The sequence below is a fragment of the Nesoenas mayeri genome, assembly GCF_963082525.1.
Source record: "Nesoenas mayeri genome assembly, chromosome: 1".
Taxonomy (NCBI): Eukaryota; Metazoa; Chordata; class Aves; order Columbiformes; family Columbidae; genus Nesoenas; species Nesoenas mayeri.
The window spans coordinates 96,440,657-96,460,364 of NC_137541.1; the positions used below are offsets into that span (position 1 = coordinate 96,440,657).

A 19,708-nucleotide genomic window follows, 5' to 3' on the forward strand; every position below is an offset into this window, starting at 1 on the left:
AAATGTCGCTCCAGTCTTCAAAAAGCACAGGAAGGAGGACCTGGGTAACTATAGACCGGTCAGCCTCACCTCCATCCCTTGGAAAGTGATGGAACAACTTATCCTTGGTGCCATCTCAAGGCATATCAAGGATGTGCCAAGGTCATTAGGGGCAGTCAACATGGCTTCACCAAGGGGAAGTCATGTTTCACCAACCTCATCGCCTTTTATGAGGACAGAACCAGCTGGATAGATGATGGCAGAGTGGTGGATGTGGTCTCCCTTGACTTCAGTAAAGCATTTGACACAGTGTCTCACAGCATCCTCACAGCTAAACTGAGGAAGTGTGGTCTGGGTGATCGGGTAGTGAGGTGGACTGTGAACTGGCAGAAGGAAAGAAGCCAGAGAGTTGTGGTGAATGGGACAGAGTCCAGCTGGAGGCCTGTATCTAGTGGATGATTAAGGGAGTGGAGCATTTCCCGTATGAGGAAAGGCTGAGGGAGCCTCTTTTTAGCTTGGAGGAGACACAGGGTTGACCTCATTAATATTTATAAATATGTAAAGGGTGAGTGTCAGGAGGTAAAAGCCAGGATGTTCTCGGTGACAGCCAATGATAGGACAAGGGGTAATGGGTACAAACCGGAAACTTCTTCACAGTGAGGGTGCCAGAGCACTGGAACAGGCTGCCCAGGGGGGTTGTGGAGTCTCCCACTGTGGAGACATTCAAACCCGCCTGGACACATTCCTGTGTAACCTCATCTAGGTGTTCCTGCTCCCTGCAGGGGGATTGAACTAGATGATCTTTTGAGATCCCTTCCAATGCATAACATTCTGTGATTCTGTGGTTCAAAATGCCCTGATATGTTAAAAATATTACTCAGTACAAAAGAAATTTGTTCTTCAGTAAGAGAAATCAAAGTATATTGCTATATGCTCATATATGCTCTATACTTAGCCTATGGAAAGGGCAGGAAAACCTGCCCATTCAGATGACTTTTGGGGTGCCGCCAGATGACTCCGAGTCCTTCCTCAGCCTCGACTAGGACACCGTGTGGACTTCTGCATTTCCTTGCCCTTTTACCCCATAGAGTGCATTGCGGGCCCTCTTAAGCCACACCACTGTGGGAACAGCGGGATGTGTGGTCCCAGCTAAAGGGTCTTGGACAGGTTATACAGAAGTATGTTATTTATGAGCGTAAGCATTGATAGCCCAGGCCAGTGAGAATGACATCTCAGGCTGGAAAACTGCCCCTATATGTATGTATGTGAGTGTTGGGCCTGGGCGTGTGAATGAGTGGGTCGAACACTGCCCTTCCTGAAAATAAACTGTTGTTACAATAAACGCTGTGTGTGACTATCCTGTCCTTTTTGGCTGAAAGTGACAAGAGACAAAGACCATACTCTTGTATCAACTGTTTAGACAATTTAATAGAACCATTTCATAGAATCATTTTGATTGAAAGAGACCCTTAAGATCATCAACTCCAACCATAACCTAACTCTGGCACTAAACCATGTCCCTAAGAACCTCGTCTAAACGTCCTTTAAACACCTCCAGGGATGGTGACTCCACCACTTCCCTGGGCAGCCTGTTCCAATGACTGATAACCCTTTCTGTGGAGAAACTTTTCCCTATATCCAATTGAAACCTCCCCTGGTGCAACTTGAGGCCATTTCTTCTTGTCCTATCACTTGTTAATTGGAAGAAGAAACCAACACCCTCCATGCTACAACCTCCTTTCAGAGAGTTGTAGAGAGAAATCCAGAAAAATCCAGATACTCACCAGAGTTACCTTCTTCATGGCTAGCACTGCGGAATTAATATGCAGTTAGGGTGATGTGCATCACACTTCTAATTCTGGAAAAGTTATGAGTGGCAGGTGTTGCGCTCTGTGAGCACGGCTTTTATCCAAACTAGTAAGCCCTACGAGTATCTAAGCTGCTGTGCAGAGCCCTCTGCCTTAGTCCAGATGGGCACAGTCCATAAGTGGAAGGGCATCAGCAAATCACGCATGTTGGCTCTGTGAAGAACAACTTCAGTACTGTATTACTGGTCTCCTTAAAGTGCTATGCTCTTTATTGCAGCTGGAGTGTGGTCTAGACACATCCGTGTAAGCTAGGTGTAGAAATCTATTTGAACATGACAGGCTCAGGTTATTCTCAGGGGTTCAGAGTAATGAGAAGGTGTTTATGTTGTCTCTGGACTTTGATCCCAACAGCAATGTAGACACATTCATGCTGTCTGGTACCCAAGCTAGTAAGGCAGGCATGAAACCAGCTCGCACGTCTCTGCACCCGCAGCACTCTTCTGTAGAAGACCAGTAGAAAGTGGCAAGCAGAACATATTGCTTCCAGCCACTCCTGGTGGCCTGCTTAGCCACTCTATACAGAGCTCAGGGTATGCCTTGGGAAATGCTTTTCTCTTTACCTGCTTTGCATCCATGGAGCTTGCTTTGCTTTGGTCTTCTTTCTTCTGCTGCTTCCTGTTGAGTTGGTTTGCTATTGCTGTTGTTCTCCCTGCTTTATAAGTAGATCTCTCATGTTTTTACATGTTTTGCGTTTTGCAGCTGCTGTTATGAAACTGCAGCAGCTCTTCACTCATACCTGAAACATCGAGTGTTTTTATCTTTTACTGCTGGACTACTGGAGCAGTGCCCATTGGCCCTCTCCACTTCAATGAGCTTCCAGTTCCATGCTAGTATCATGACTGTGTTTGCCAGCCAACGGGGCACGTACATTTGCCTGTACTTGTTAGATTTTCCAGATACGTCTTTTTGCAGCACAACCTGCGAGAGTTTCATGGCATTTTATGTACCTGTAAATACAGCTCTGTGAACCAACAGAGGTTGGTTCTGTGGTTCTGCGCTGCGTAGTCACACAGCAAAATTTGACTAAATCAGTCACCATTTTGATTAGACTCAGAACCCGTCCAAACACGCCCAAGATTTTAAACGAACCATCACTGTTATTTTGCATTAAAATTGCCATGTCGGCACTAGATGTCATCCCTAAAGACGCCAAGGAACACATGCTGTAACAAGTTATAACAAGAACCTTCACCTCTTCTTTTTTTTTTTTTTTTAATAGGTTTTCAATAATGTACGGTTGCTATTTTCTTCTGATCTAGAAATAAACTCTAGTAGCTCTTTCACTGAGGGGTTCTCCCTGAGTCAATGCTTGCTCTGCTTCCAACAGCACTGAGACAGCGCTGCCAGATTTCTGTCACAGAAATCCTGGAAGTAGACAACAGTGATTTTTGTTCTGATGTATAATCCACTCAGACTGCCCACATACTAACAGTAATTTTAAGGGTATTAAGAGATCTCTATTTTACCAGACATTTTACCAGTTTCCATCATTAATCTCACATTCTTCAATTCAGTTTTCACTACTGATGTTGTCTACAGGACCTTTCAGGACGTGGCTTTCTTCTGTGTTTTGGCAAAAGGCCATTGCATTCTTCAGAGGAAGCTGATCTCTTGTTGAGGCCAACTTGGCTGTATGTGTTTCAGCAGCAAGACCTGGTTTATGCCATGGGAAATCCTTTGAGCGTAGAGGTGTTGGGTGAAGATCAAAATATTATGTCTTCCCTAGCAACAGTGCTATCTGGAGTTTATCACTTGGGAATGACCTGCTAAGAAAAACCTTATTAGCCATTCCCAAATCCTTCCTCCTTGACTATGTCTTTTTGGGAATGCCATTCAAGATCCTGCTGGGTAAACTCCAGTTAGTCCCATAACTCTTATGGAAAATCATGTAAGTGACTAGATAAACATTCCTCCCCATTCCCCAAATTTAAACAGTTGTGGTATCTCAGTCATAGATCAGCTGGATGAAGATTCTTAGTTTCCAGATCACCTGGATAAATGGGCTAGTAAAACCTTCATAATTTATATAATTTATGCTTAGCATTTCCAATGGGAAGTATTTGCTAAGCTCAGCAAATTGTGTACGTCATAAAGCATTGTAAGGCATAAAGCAAACACTAATCTGCCTATAAAACTGCAGTCATGATCTAATGCAACTACTCCTTTTTCTATAGTGATGTGCTACCTGTGTAAGTTGTGGGACTAAATTGCATGCAGGCATCAGTTTCATCCCCACTAACGCAAAAGGTTTGTGAGGTATGTAAGTGTGGGATGTGGTGGAGATTAGTTGATTTTAAAAGGAAAAGTCCTGAAGGATCCTCATCTACAGCACAGTTCTCTCTACTAAAAAGGATGTACAGTGTTCCGCTTTCTTGAACAAACAGAAAATCAAATCGACAAGAGTTTTCACCACCTTTCTCATCCTTTCTCATCCAGCACCCCACAAATATCTCTTCTCAGGATCATACTGCTATGTTTGTTTAGACTGCTCCGAGGTCTTCCTGCCACTTTCACCGTCTGGACTATCTCTCATCCTTCCACATGCAGCCGGATCAAAACAGTTCTTAGTAAAGCCTGTGGTAGTTTCTGAGAAACTTTTGAGCAGCTGTCGTTTTTATTTTGCTTTCAGGCAGGAATATTACCAGTGTTTTGGGCAAGAAGGCTGCCTTAATCTCTGCTTCCAGCTCAGATGAATGAACTCAAACTTGCAGATATCTTGCAATACTCTCAAATGAAAAATTAAGGTTACTTCCGATTTTTTTCAACTTGTTTTAATCCATCTTGTAATAATATCAAATTACCAGTGATCTCATAAACATTTTTTCCCCCACAATTTAGTCTATTAGATAGCAATTATGCCATTTGCTATATTAGAAATTTTCAGCTCAAGGACAAGCCCAAGTTAATTTCTTGTACTTCACGTATTTTTGAATGTTATCCTTACACTGTGTCTTCCATTCTACAGTTGGAAATCAGATTTAAACCCCACCACCACCACTGGAGCCCTGTTGCAATTCCATTTCTCAGCTGAATAAAAAGAAATACCCTTCACAATATTATTCTCACAGCTTGGAATGGGAAACATCTCCAGGCCAAGAGACAGGGCATTGCTCATTGCAGCATGGTACCTGAAATTATTTCAGATTTGCTGATTACCTGCACGTCCAGGAGCTATTAACAGTAACAGATTCATCTAAGCAAAATGTCTGGAAATAATTGAAAACTATGTAGGCTCTTCTAGAGAGATATGAAGAGACGTTTTCCAAACATCATCCAATGGAAACTTCTGAGGGCCATTCGAGTCAATGAGAGCCTGGCAGCATTTTCTACTGTGATGCATGCCCTGGGATGCTGTGCTGCGGTTCCAGCAGTGAAAGTAAAACTTGTGGTGATACGGAAAAGCGCCTAGTGAACATGGAGTAGTGCTAGAAGATAGGAAGAGGTCTACAGCTAGAGGTGGATAGCAGTTACAATGGGTACAAAATCACAGAATGGCTCAGGTTGGAAGGTATCCCTGGAGGTCATCTGGTCCAGCCTCCTCGAACAAGCAGGGCCACCTAGGGACAGTTGCCCAGGACTGTGTTCAGACAGCTTTTGAATATCTCCAAGATGGATGCTTCACAGCTTCTCTGGGCAACCTGTGCCAGTGATGAAAAGAGCCTGGCTCTATCTTCTTTGCACCCTCCTTTCATGTATTTATGCACATGGATAAGATCCCCTCGAGCCTTCTCTTCTGCAGTTTGAACAGTCCCAGCTCTCTCAACCATATCTTATTAGACAGGTGCTCTGCTTCCTTAATAATTATTGCAGCCCTTTGCTGGACAATCTCCAGTATGTTCTTGTCTCTCTTGTACTAGGGAGCCCAGTACTGGACCCAGCACCCCAGGCGTGGCCTCACTAGTGCTGAGTAGAGGGGAAAGATCACCTCCCTCCAAATGCTGGCAACACCACTCCTAATGCAGCCCAGGATAGCATTTGCCTTCTTTGTGGCAAGAGCATGTTGGTGGCTCATGTTCAACTTGGTGTCCACCAAGACCCCCAGGAACTTTTCTGCCAAGCTGCTTTCCAGCGGGGTGACCCCCGGCATGTACTGGTGCTCAGAGCTATTGCTTCCCACATGTAGGACTTTGCACTTCTCCTTCTTGAACTTGATGAGATTCACGTTGGCCCATTTCTCCAGCTGGTTGAGGTCCTTCTGGATGGCAGCACGACCCTCTGGTCTATCAGCCACTCCTCCCAGTTTTGTGCCACCGGCAAACTTGCTGAAGGTGCAGTGCCCCATCATCTAGATCATTAATGAAGATGTTGAACAGGACTGGATGCAGTATTGATCCCTAGGATATAGCACGAGTTACTGGCCAACCAACTAGACTTTGTGCTGTTGATCACCACCCTCTGCGCCCAGCTGTTCGTCCAGTTTTCAGTCTACCTCACTGTCTGCTCATCCAGCCCATACTTCAACAGCTTCTCTGTGAGGATCTTATGGGAGGTGGTCTCAAAACCTTACCGAAGTCCAGGTAGACAATATCCACTGCTCTCCATGGTCTACCATGCTAGTACCTACCTGAAGAAACTTGACCAAGGGATTTTGAAAGCTAGATGCTCCACTATTTCATACTATTTCACACTCCATGATGGTCCTCAGTCTCTCGACCTCCTCCTTAAGCTGTCATAAGTAACATTGCCTCACGGTTATGTAAGTTCAGTTGGAGGCCTGATCTCCTTTACTAGCATCAGGGGTCAGAGACTTCGATTTGACAGTATGTTGTCCTTTTGCTGTTTACCGACCTGTGGTTTCTTTTATATGCACTATTTCTCACAGCCTCTCTGATATCTTCGAAGAGATGAAGGCCTTAATGATTCATCATTGCCTGGAGATGGTAGGCAGAAACAACAAAATTGGCCTTAAGTCCCAATAGCTCGGTTCCCTTTCACCATAAATTTTCCATTCCATTGCAGAGTTTAAACTTCCAAATCTCTATCGTTCTTGGAATACTGATATAAGAATATGGCAACTTTTATGAAGAGACAGATAATTAGGTTCTAGGGGAAATAAATGTTTTCATGAATAAAGGTCAAGCTAAGCAATTAGTTTTAAATAAAATAAAACTTCCCCCAGGAGGTTCTCTAAGTAAAATTTTGAAATTTGCTTTCAAATGGCACTCTTTTTCATTTAGAAAATTAGCTTGTCACCATTTAATTGCAGGGCTACAATAAACCGTGGCAGATACTCCCTGTCAACCTCTCCCCTCCAAGCCCTCTCCACCAAGGAAAGGCAATAGGAGGAAAAGAGACAGGGACTTGCAAGTTGAAAACAAAAGAGTTAAAAGTGCTTTACTAATGCAACAAAAAATAGAGAAAATAATACAAAATATACAAAATCAATCTTGAATTTCCCCACACAGCTCAGCATTGCTCAACAGCAGAGCCGGCTCCGGCAGCTGCAGGGCAGGCACCCGGGAGTTCTGGGCTGGACTCCGCAGCAAACCTGAACTGGATCAGGATGAACTGGAACCAGGCCTCAGACCACAGGGATGACAGGCAGGGTTGTCTTCAGATGCCGGCCATATTGAAGAGAGCGAGACCTCCGTGATCTCTCACTTTTATACGGTGTTATGACGCAGATGGGATGGAATACTTAGCTGATGAGTTTTAGTCACTGGTTCTGTTCGCCCCTCCTTGCAAATACGCCCCTCTCACAGGAAGTGCAATCTTATCAGCCACCTTGCATTCCATCGCTCCTGTCTGCAAAAACATGTAGCCAACTTCAGAAAAGTGCAGTTACTTAGAAGAACTTAGCTGAAAAGAAAATTCACTAAAAGAGAAACTGGACTTGTTTGTAACAAAACCAGGACAAGCTCCACCGTGGTTCTCTTCCTCAGCTACAGGCAAATAGCTGCTCTACCACAGTCTCTCGGATGGACTGCAGGTCCACACCATAGTCCTTCCCATGGCCCGCAGGGGAACGTTTCCTCCAGCCCCTGGAGCTCCTGTGACATCACAGAAGATGGGTCACAATGGGCAGGGCAGTCACCAGGGGCACCAGCGGCAGGGTGGCTGCAGTGCAACCTGGGCCAGCGGTGGGTGCACACACCGGGGGCCGGGCTGGACAAGGGCTGGGGCAGAAATGCCAAACCCTGGGTAGGGGGGGTCTCAGGCTGGAGTGAGGGTCCAGCCACTTGGGGGAGAACCTTGGGCTGAGCACTGTGACAGAGTGGAGACGGGTGCATCCCAGCGCCATCTGTCCCATCTCCTTTCGTGTCGCCGGGTCTCAGAGGCTCCCGTGTCGCGTCCCCCACCACGAGCTCCCTCTTTCCCAGCCCCACTGAGACCCCTTCTCTTCCCTGTCCTACAGACCATGGCTCTCGTTGTGTTCCTCATCCTGGCTGTGCTGGACTTTGTCCACAACACCCTGCAGATGATTGACAGGCTGCACTGTGTCGTGCAGCAGCTCACACAGCAGCTGAGCCGCAAGATGACTCAGCTGCTGCAAGATTTGGTGGAGACCCTGGAGCAGAATGGGGTGGCCAGAGAAGTCCTGCTCTCTGTTGCCTCCCACCAGTCGTGCTTCTGGGTGTCTGCTTTCGGGGCAGGAGCCCTGCTCCTGCTCCTGTGGCTCTGCTGGAGGACCAGGAAAAGGAGCCACACGCCAGAAAGCAGCTGCCAGCAAGGCAGCCTTGAACATCAAGAAGAGGATGAAGAGGCAGAAGAAGATGACGACGATGATGATGACTATGGCGGCGTTGGGGATCTGGCTGGATGTGTGGCTGACCACATCTGGTTGCCAGCACCGTACATGGCTGACAAGTGCAGGCTGGTGGAGGACCTGGTAGAGGAGCTTCTTAGCAGCTGCCGAAGACTTTCCGAGAAGACCTTCAAGCCACGGCTGCAGCCGGCCATCATGACGGGCTATGTCTACAAAGGGTGGAGTGCCCGGGAGGACAATGTCCTCTACCAACTGCTGGTGCCCCTGCAGCCTCCCCCCGGCCATGCCTTCTTATTAGAGACGGACACCACGAAGGACGTGCTGAGCAGCGAATCCTGCCTCCGTGTGCAGCTCCAGTGCATGTGCAAGAGGGAGCAGCTGATGAGGGACAGGCTGTGCTTCCTCCACCACAGCGAGGATGAGCTGAGAAGTCAAGGCCCCAGCCTCCTCAACACCCTGTGCACCAACTCATACTTGGACATCGAGAAAACCACCGGCTGGTTCCAGATGTTGCTGAAAGATGCCTGGAAGCTGATACCTCTGTCACACCACTGCCAGCTGACGCTGCTGCCCACCACACGCACCTGCAAGCTCAGCGTACGGAAAGGGCAGGAAAACCTGTCCATTCAGATTACTTTTGGGGTGCCGCTAGATGACTCCGAGTCCTTCCTCAGCCTCGACTAGGATACCGTGTGGACTTCTGTGGACTTCTAGTGCCTACTTGAAGAAACTTGATCAAGGGATTTTGAAAGCTAGATGCTCCACTGTTTCATAGATTAAAGAGTTTTACAAATAAAGCTTACATGGCCAGATCCCTTTATAAACAAGAGAAATCCGCATTTAAATCTGAGAAGATTTAGACAGTCTTGAAAGCCCAGATACAAGGGATTTTTTCTGTATGGAGGCCACTAGGAAAACTCCTCCTTAGAATTAAACCTGGTGAGAGGGGTCAAGGACAACAGAAAGAGCTTCTTCAAATACATGGCAGATACAACTAACACTAGAGGCGATGTAGGCCCACTGATGAACGAGGTGGGTGCCCTGGTGACAGAAGATACAGAGAAGGCAGAGTTACTGAATGCCTTCTTTCTCTCTGTCTGCTCTGCCGGAAGCTGTCCTGAGGAGCCCTGTACCCCTGAGGCCCCAGAGGAAGGCAGGACAATGGAGGAGTTTGCCTCGGGTGATGAGGACTGGGTTAGGGAGCAAGCAGGCAATCTGGACACCCATAAATCCATGGGTCTAGAAGGGATGCACCCATGGGTGCTGAGGGAGCTGGCTGAGGTCCTTGCTGGACCACTCTCCATCATCTTTGCCAAATCTTGGGACATGGGAGAGGTGCCTGAGGACTGGAGGAAAGCAAATGTCACTCCAGTGTTCCAAAAGCACAGGAAGGAGGGCCCGGGTAACTGTAGACCGGTCAGCCTCACCTCCATACCTGAGAAAGTGATGGAACGACTTATCCTTGGAGCCATCTCAAGGCATATCAAGGATATGCCAAGGTCATTAGGGGCAGTCAGTATGGCTCCACCAGGGGAAGTCATGCTTCACCAACCTCATCACCTTTTATGAGGACATAACGAGATGGATGGATGATGGCAGAGTGGTGGATATGGTCTCATTTGACTTCAGTAAAGCATTTGACACAGTCTCCCACAGCATCCTCACAGCTAAGCTGAGGGAGTGTGGTCAGGGTGATCGGGTCGTGAGGTGGACTGTAAACTGGCAGAAGGAAAGAAGCCAGAGAGTTGTGGTCAATGGGACAGAGTCTAGTTGGAGGCCTGTATCTAGTGGAGTGCCTAAGGGGTCAGTACTGGGGCCAGTACTATTAAATATATTAATGAACGACTTGGATGAGGGAATAGAGTGCACTGTCAGCAAGTTTGCTGATGACACTAAGCTGGGAGGAGTGGCTGACACGCCAGAAGGCTGTGCTGCCATCCAGCGAGACCTGGACAGGCTGCAGAGTTGAGCGGGGAAAAATTTAATGAAATGTAACAAGGGCAAGTGTAGAATCTTGCATCTGGGCAGGAACAACCCCAGGTTCCAGCATAAGTTGGGGAGTCACCTGTTGCAGAGCAGTGTAGGGGAAAGGGACCTGGGGGTCCTGGTGGACAGCAGGATGACCATGAGCCAGCACTGTGCCCTTGTGGCCAGGAAGGCCAATGGCATCCTGGGGTGTTTCAGAAGGGAGTTGGTTAGTAGGTCAAGAGAGGTTTTCCTCCCCTCTACTCTGCCCTGGTGAGACCACACCTGGAATATTGTGTCCCGTTCTGGGCTCCTCAGTTCAAGAAGGACAGGGAACTGCTGGAGAGAGTCCAGCACAGGGCAACAAAGATGATTAAGGGAGTGGAGCATCTCCCTTATGAGAAAAGGCTGAGGGATCTGGGTCTCTTTCGTTCAGAGAAGAGGAGATTGAGGGGTGACCTCATTAACGTTTATAAATATGTAAAAGGTGAGTGTCATGAGGTAAAAGCCAGGCTCTTCTCGGTGACAACCAATGATAGGACAAGGGGCAATGGGTACACACTGGAACATAAGAGGTTCCACTTAAATATGAGAAGAAACTTCTCAGTGAGGGTATCAGAACACTGGAACAGGCTGCCCAGGGTGGTTGTGAAGTCTCCTACTCTGGAAACATTGGAATGCGCCTGGACACATTCCTGTGTAGCCACATCTAGGTGTTCCTGCTCCCGGAGGTGGATTGAACTAGATGATCTTTTGAGATCTCTTCCAGTGCGTAACACTCTGTTATTCTGTGGTTCAGAATGCCCTGATATGTTAAAAATATTACTCAGTACAAAAGAAATTTGTTCTTCAATAAGAGAAATCAAAGTATATTGCTATATGCATTCTAAAACACCTGAATGCAAAGATAAGTATTAGAGAAAGAACATGAAGAAAGTAGTTTTGCTTATCTGCACAGGCAATGAGCAATCAATGTCTAAGCAGCAAACAACCTTCACAAATTAAGAACATCCCAGAAATAATTTTTTTCAGTGCAGACCTCATACCTTTTGGTGAGGGGACATGGAAAACCACTAGGGTGACTAATAAAAAGATTGACTTCTTCCCAAGTAAATGCTCCTAGGAAAACCTCGGAGACAGATCTTATTACAACATCAAGAATTCTAACTAGGACAAGCCCACATCAGCATCAAGCACAGCAAGGCAATTGACAGACACATTTAGGACACCATCAACATGACTTCCATAAGAAGCGATGATATGGATGCCATCTGGAAATCACAGAAAGGGAGTTGGATGTGGATGAGCTTCTGTCAAAGTTGATCTCTATTTTTTCCTGCTATTTTTTGTGCCAATTCCTGACTCCAATTATATAACAAAAATTCTCTTGCGCACACACAGTCTTAGTATACCTGTGGCTGGAGAAGTTCTGAGAGTGAAGGGCTTTGGGGAAGCAAAAGTGCAGCTCTGCAAGGTTTCAGCGAAAGGATTTAAGCTGTCTGGCTTTGCCATCATTTGTCATGATGGATCCTAACAATTTTTAAATTATTTTTTTTCACTTTCATGAACAGCAGAAAAGCTGTAGAAGAGTTGTAAGTTCCAGAGTATATTGCAGATTATTCTTATGTTCAGGTTTACATTAGTAACTGGTATTCCTATAGGTCCCACAAGCCATAGAGGTGTTTAACTTGTCTGAAGCCAAATCATTCCTGCCCTCCCTCGTCACATATGCATGAACTCCCTTCTGAGGCTGGAACACCTGTGTATTTTCATTGGACTTAGTTCTGCTTTAGACCACTGAGATGAGACTCTAATCCTTTTAAGGAAGGTACCTCACTTGATCACCTCCAAATTCTTACAAGCCTCTTCAAACTTGTCATCTTTCTGTCAGCAAAAATGGGACCCTGAAAGTTGTGATCGAGGCAATCCCCAAGTTACCATAATCACTCTTTGTCTAAAGCTAGTAATAAGCTATATTTCTTCTTAGCACTGAAACTGTCATAAAATAAGCAGCTGTTGAGGCCTGCAATATAGAAAACTTATATGCTTGGAGGCTCATCAATTCAGTTCTTAGTTAACTTCTTTGTCAAAAGGGATGCATTTGAACTGGGTAAGTGAACTGTCTATTGATAAGTTGATGCTAACACAGGGCAGGCCAGGTGGCCAGCCTGGATTCTCCAAAGTGGGTAGCAGATCAAAAGCTAATGCTATATCTGAGACGTGTTTCACAAAACGAGGAGTCATAAATCAATCATAGAATCATTTTGGTTGGAAGACACCCTTAAGATCATTGAGCCCAGCTGTTCAGCTAACTCTAGCACTAATCCACGGCCCTAAGAACCTCATCTATGTGTCTTTTAATCACCTTCAGGGGTGGTGACTACACCACTTTCTTGGGCAGGCTGTTCCAATGCCTAACAACCCTACACTATTTAAAACCAAAGTGTCATGACCATGGGATACATCCTGTCTCCAGAAGTGTTTTTATATTCAGCTGAATTGCCAGTGTGCTGAGAAACTCCTTGGCAGAGCTTTGCTGTAAACAGCAGGTTGTAGCAGGGAGACAGTGCCAGGGCACACAGCTTGTGGAGGGAAGCAGCTCCTGGCTTCAACCAGCTGCAAACATGTCCCAGCAGCTTCCAGCTGAACAAAACACAGAGAGGACTTCGGGAATCACAACAAACACAGATAGCCAATGAAGTTTGGGGTTGTTCTGTTTCTTTGTGTTTGTTTTCTGAATCTACTTGTGAATTTCTTAATTTATTTTACTTTTCTTCTGGTCATCTGGCAAATGTCACCTGGTTTGGAAAACTCTTTCAGCATGAGCTGGCAATAGTCGGTGGCCCGACTTCAGGGCTGAACAATATGACAAACTTCCACTAAATTGCACCTATAATATTAAGACACACACTTAAATTAGAGTTTGTTCTGCTGCCTTCTGGAAGAAACTAGTGGAAGGAGAAGCTGTGAAAGTAGAGGAAGAGTTACCTTCTAAGCAAGTAAAACTAGGCGAGAAGCTGACCAAGAAGCAGACTAGAATAAAAAATTAAGGCAGCTTCCAAGAATCATGGAAGTAAGATAACAAGCTCAACACTGAGGAAAAAGATTATCTGATATCTGAGGGCAGATGTAACTTTTTTTCGGGTTATTAGAAACTTGGAAAAGTAAGGAAAAGTACTTGGAAAAGTAAAGGTCAAATTGGTCAACTTAGATTTTAACCAAATGCTCAAATTGTATTCTTGTGTCCAAAGCAGAGTGAAAATCAAAGCAGGGAGTTGGGGGGGGGGAGGGGGGGGGGCGGAGGGGAGGGGAGGAAGAAAAAAGTAGGGAGAGGCTGAGGAGTGCTTTGCTTTACTGAAGGTGGAAAGGTGGATCTCCAGAGCAGACCAGCAGTAGCCCAGGTCAGTGCTGTACAGGCTGAGACATCCATCTCTCATATCGCATCTGCTCTCCACGTAGGTGGGAGTCAGAGAGAACCTGCCTGAGGGCAGGAAGAGGATCTCGCATCTTCTAGCTTAAGGGTATCAACCCAGTGGGATACTTACAGTAAAAAATACTGGAAACTTCCTCACATGCAGAGGAAATATGCAGAAAGACATCTGGGAAAGAGGGAGAAGATTCTCAGAGAAGGCTGCCAGAAAGCAATTACTTGGTTAAGTGCACAAGCTCTGTCTGGGACGGGGATATCACTGAGTGTATTTAGCAAAATAAATTATTTCAAGGAAATACAAGTAGGAACACATTGCTCCTATTTAAAGGGTGCTAAAAAAGGAAGCAGCACTGGCCTCTGTCATCAATCAGAAAAAAAAGTGACTTAGCTGGAAGAGGCAAGTGAATTACTGAAGGAAGGTATGCCTACTACTGAAGGTAGGTAGGAAAGGACATGCCTAAAGTGTGATAGTATCCCATTTCCACCTTGCCCACCTAGAGATTTCTTGCACTGCGCTGTACTTGTCCTGCTTGATCTGTATAGTCAATATGCAGAGGCCCTCTTGATTTCTTTAAGAAGTCCTACTTCAAACACTGGATCTGAAGATGCTTATGAAGTCTGCATTCACTTAGTTGGAATTTCAATACACTTATAAGATGTGAACTAATTCAGCCAGGACCATGCAGATTTGACCCAGTCCCCATAGGTGAAGTTTTCAAGTTTGGCAGCAAGAAGGAAAACCACAAAGAATGTACAGAGCTGTGTCAGAAGGCTTTAAAATGTGAATACAAAGATGGGAGAGTAGGCTAAATCTGCTGATTCAACATTCCCTGTATAGACATCTGCTTTGGCATTGTGCTCTCTTTGTAGTCAGTGGAGAGAAACAGATGTTCCTGGGAATGACTAATCCCATTTGAATATTGGTATTTGTACTAGATCAAAGAATCTGCACCTTGAATTTCCCTCTTTCTCTCCATTGACTGTAATGATGAGGCAGAATGATGAGCTCAGCTGTCAATGCTTCCAGCATAGTTGTATAAAACCAAATCAAAAGAAGCAGCAGGCTTTGGACCAGATGACCTCCAGAGGTCCTTTCCAGCCTCAACCATCCTGTTATTCTGTGAAGGCCAGGCGAAGTGCCAACATGTAAAACTGGAGCAGCCAGAGGCAGCTGCCTTTCAAGGCATGTACCCAAACTAGCTGTAAGTCCAGTCTTCTGCAGCATTTGAAATAACAGGATGGTCATGAAGGGTCAGTGATATTGTTACTCCATTTATTCATCTGAGTAAAAAAAATGCAAGCTTTGGCAAGAAAGTACATACAGTAGCTCATTAAGAGATTGTCAGGAATGCAAAGGAAAAGTTACTGGTCAGTGCTATTACAGACAACCGTAATTTTGTTGCAATATTGAACTGTGCGCCATCGGTCATTGTCAACAACAGACAAACATGAAGATGTGGCCCTTGTGAATTGAATAAATAACTTTTTACATGATTAGAAGTAGCTAGTTACTAAATAATCAGCTTTTTTATCCCTGTGTGACCTCACCAACAGATGTTGAACTGATGTCTGAGCTGCTGAGGCATATAAAAGTGCCTTGGGCTGGAGAGAATAAATGTGCAGCTGCCATAGGAAAAGGGAAAGATGGAGGCCTGCAACCAAAATGTCATGTTTCTGAGGAGTCATGATGGCCAAATAACTAACTTGGAAAAGGTCACTTTATTTGTCTGAAAGTCTTATTCTGACACTAATTCCTGGAAGTAGATGAATTCAGAGGAGTAAGTGTAGTCATCTCCAAGCTGTTTGAGTCAGAGATTGAAGTGGGCTGATAGGGTGTGAAGAAGAATGGGGGTGTGAGGAAAAGAAAGTTCTCCTCTGTGACTGCTGTCAGATGCAGTATCTAACTGCCCATAGGCTGATTGCATTGCAGAGGTAATGTGATACCCCCTGTAATCATCATAGAATTAATTGTTTCAGTATTCCTTAGTTTTGTGCTTTAATGCAGCCTTCCAGAAGCACCTTGAGCTACAATGGCCATAATTCCCACCCCCCAAAAAACCCACCCTAAAATGTTCTCTGTACTTGTCATGAACTTAAATAAAAAGATAATCAGAAGCAACCTTTCTCATGTGTCCAAAACACTGCTAAGTACATGCAGGTAACTTGGACAGATGGACATCCATGGCAGCTGGTCTTGAACTAGCAGCTGCTCAGAAGAGGAAAGAGTTTATATTGCTTTATCTCTCCTTTTTCTTTTCAGCACTTTCAGCCTTGAGGATTTTATCAGTAAACCCAAGGAAAATATTTAGGAGCACAGTGACAACAAATAAATATTTGCCTGATTCCCCCATCCCTCCAAACCCACCTACCATACTCAAGAGCTATAGCCCTTTCTGGGCTGCGATGTGAGGAATGCATTCATCTCCACAATGCAGTTTTCCCTCTGGTGGTTAGCATTCCTTTCTAATTCATATCCCAAAACTGTACATTTACTATGTGAATAAATTTTGCTAAACAAGCCACAAACATGAGTAAGAGGAACTTGAGGAAAGAAGAAGGAGGAAAAGCAAAAAGTCAAAATTCATGGTGACTGATGGAAGTACTCCTTGTCTTACTCCAAAACAGACAGAGAAAGATGAATGTATTAGGTTGGTATTGGCAATTCAACCTCTTTATTGCTTTCCTGATATATTCAGTTCATGAGTGACCTGATTCTCTGCTTTGCTATTCAGTTTTAAATGAGGTAATAATGGAAGGTAGTACCCATGTCCTTCACTGTGCTAAATGAAGGAAGCCAACTTACGTGGCAAGGGAGCAGATCATCTAACAGATTTATTTACTCTAATATTTTAGATTAGTCCTGTTTAATGTCTTAGTTCCTGTGGCAGGATACAAACTCCCCTCTTCTCTCCCCCTCCCTCCTTCGATATGGAAGGAGTAGACACACCTCCCTCTCTCCCTCTGCTGTTTGTTTGGCCCCAGAGCCCCTGGCCAGGGCTATTAGGAGAAGCGAGTGCCAAGGGGCCAGGGAGGCACTCAGCACCCGCAGCCACTGTGGGGGATATTTGGAGGCTTCAGGGGCACCCACAGCCACTGTGGGGGTGCGGAGAAGCTTCTGGAATGCCCACAGTCAGATCTGATCAGCCAATAGAAAAGCGGGACTTCTGTCGAGACTCCGCCCACTGCCGCGGGTCTCTTGGAGCGCGAGCTTAGCCGTTGCCGCTAGGCGCCACGGCGGCCCGCTGCCCGGCACGGGGACTCCGCCTGCCTTGCCGCCACGGGTGTGAGTAATACTAACCCTCGCAGGGCTGCGAGTGCATCTACTTTCCGTGCACATTTCCACGTGTGTTGATACCTTCAGTGCACATTTGCACGTGTATTTTCCGTACTCAATACGAGTACGTGTATCCCTTTACAAATAAGCCCGCACCACGTTCAGGCAAGTGTGTACTCTTCCCGGACTCAGGGGCGGCTCCGGCAGTGTTTTGGGTGAAGCCACGTACATGCACGCTGTCAACCTCCTGTTGTATTAGTTGCTGCCCCTTAATAATTTACTGAACTGATATCCGGACCTGTATTCAAGTCACTTTGACCCTCTTGTCCCTTAAACTACCCTCGGTGCCCCCGTGACAGTTCCTCACAGAAGTATTTCCTCACTGCCCCCAAGGAGCACACAGGCTTTGCCGCTGGTCAGCACTTCCAAGTCCCAGGTGTGAGATGAGCTAAGGAACAGCAGCAGATACCACAGCATGACCAATGTGAACCAGGAGTGAATCTCAGAAACATGCACTCCTGTGCATCTCCAAAGACACTGATCACTTTAAAATGCACTGTCCCATATGCTGAAATGCCTCCAGAATATCTGACCCTACCCTGACCATGAACAGCATCTCCAAGCCTTGCCAGTGAAACTTCTGGGGTTTAGTGCACTTGAATCCAAAATCACACACACACACACACACAAAATTCCAAGAAAGGGTTTGCTGGTGAAAGCTTTGCAGGAGGAGCTCACAGCCTTCCAGAAACTATAAAAGCAAAAATTTTCCAATTAATAAAAGCCTCTTTTCAGCACACTTGAATAGTCTCTATTATTTTACTGGTTTTCCATCATGTCGCACAGCGTATTTCCGTGTTTGGTTGTATTTCTCCCTCTAGGATGTGCTGTGATGCTGTCAGCAGTTACAGGTGCCTGACCACATTGACACATTCTCAGCATCCCAGCACTTTTCAGCCTCTCAAACTGGGGCCTGTCTCCTTCTCCTCAGGAATCATTGCAGACTCTTCCTCTGGGCCAGAGCAGGACCACCGGCTTCCATCTTCTTGGCTGAGCTCAGATTTACCATTCCATCCCTTCACCTCCAAACATGACTTCCTCTTTTTATTCTCTGTTTTCTGTGCTGGCTGAAGTTGCTCTGAACTACTGACTCCCATCACTTATATTTTAAACAAAACAAAACAAACAAAAAAAAGGATGGTAAGTACTTTAAATGGAGTGCCCCTGAATTTGACCCTCACATGAACAGAAAGGACAACCCTGTGACCCATTTTAAACACACCATCACTGATTCATGCTAGAAATTTCATTATGGACATTCATTTTTTGAAGAACTGCTGAGCCGCGGATAACAGCATATCTTCAAATTAAATCCAGTCCAATAAATAGTGCAAAATTAAATCATTCAAAGTCTGGTCTGCCTTGAGCTATGCTTAAGCCGTGCACATGATTAACAGATTAGAATGCGAAAAAAAGCAGCTTAATCTGTCCGCTGCAGAGATACTTTTATTCCCCTGTGCTGCAAATTGTTTTGTCTCTAGGTACTACAGAAGCCAGGCCTTGCCTGTAGGCCTCAGCAGATGGTGTGGCTATAGGAGCACTGAATTTCCAATTTATCCTGAGACCTGTATATTTATGTTGTGTCCTTTTAATGATAATACTGTTTTGAATTCTTGCAAAGAATTTGTCCTTATTACATTTATTACAGTGGTATTCCCAGTGAAGATTGACACAGACAAACAAACACTGAGAGGCTCAGACATGGGAAATGACTGGTCCCAGGCCATGAAGTAGTTCAGTATAAAAAAAAAGCGATGGCATCCAGATATCCTGAATCCTACTATAGTGCCTTATCTGTAACAACACAGTTTCTGCTGTGTGGCTGTCACCTACCCTCTGAAATAGCACTTTATACTAGGTCATTTAAATCCTAAATGTTCCTTACCAGGAACTTCAATTAATAAACAAAACTGGCATTCCCAACCTTTATTTTCTTAGATAGATCCTTTTTTCATTTTTGACAAGGCTGCTTAACTGTGGGACTACATCACTACACTTAAAATACAAGTGACTACAGTAGGTATAAGGCTCAATCCAAAATAATATAAACTGAATTTTTCCAGTGTGGCAGGAGCATGTTTCACTTTCAGCAGAAACAGAGGTGAGAGTCTTCAGCATTTTGCATAATGAAGCCATTATATACCTGCAATATTACATGCAGTGTGTATAGCACTGGTGACAAAGAATATCAGGCACACATTGAGAACTGTGTTCAGGTGCCTGGAATATCACTGCTCAGTCTTCGGCACCTAAATAACCAGAACATCACTAGCATCATTTGCATTTCGTAACTGCAATTCACATAAATATGGGGGCATATCAGAATAACAGTGAGATACACTGGTATATTAATGTATTTTTAAACATGCAAAAAATATCCTTGCTGTACAGGGTGATGTTCTGCAGTCTATTCTGATACCCACCCT

At 45.2% G+C, this 19,708-nt stretch overlaps 1 protein-coding gene across 1 annotated transcript; it reads left to right on the top strand.

Annotated features, from left to right (window-relative positions):
• Window positions 1-8,205: 8,205 nt before the first annotated feature.
• Window positions 8,206-9,237, top strand: LOC308044878 (inositol 1,4,5-trisphosphate receptor-interacting protein-like 1; the record flags this gene model as incomplete). Its single annotated transcript, XM_080351809.1, has 1 exon — window positions 8,206-9,237. One exon carries the CDS (start codon window positions 8,206-8,208, stop codon window positions 9,235-9,237), a length of 1,032 nt encoding a protein of 343 aa, XP_080207935.1.
• Between the last annotated feature and the right edge of the window lie 10,471 nt (window positions 9,238-19,708).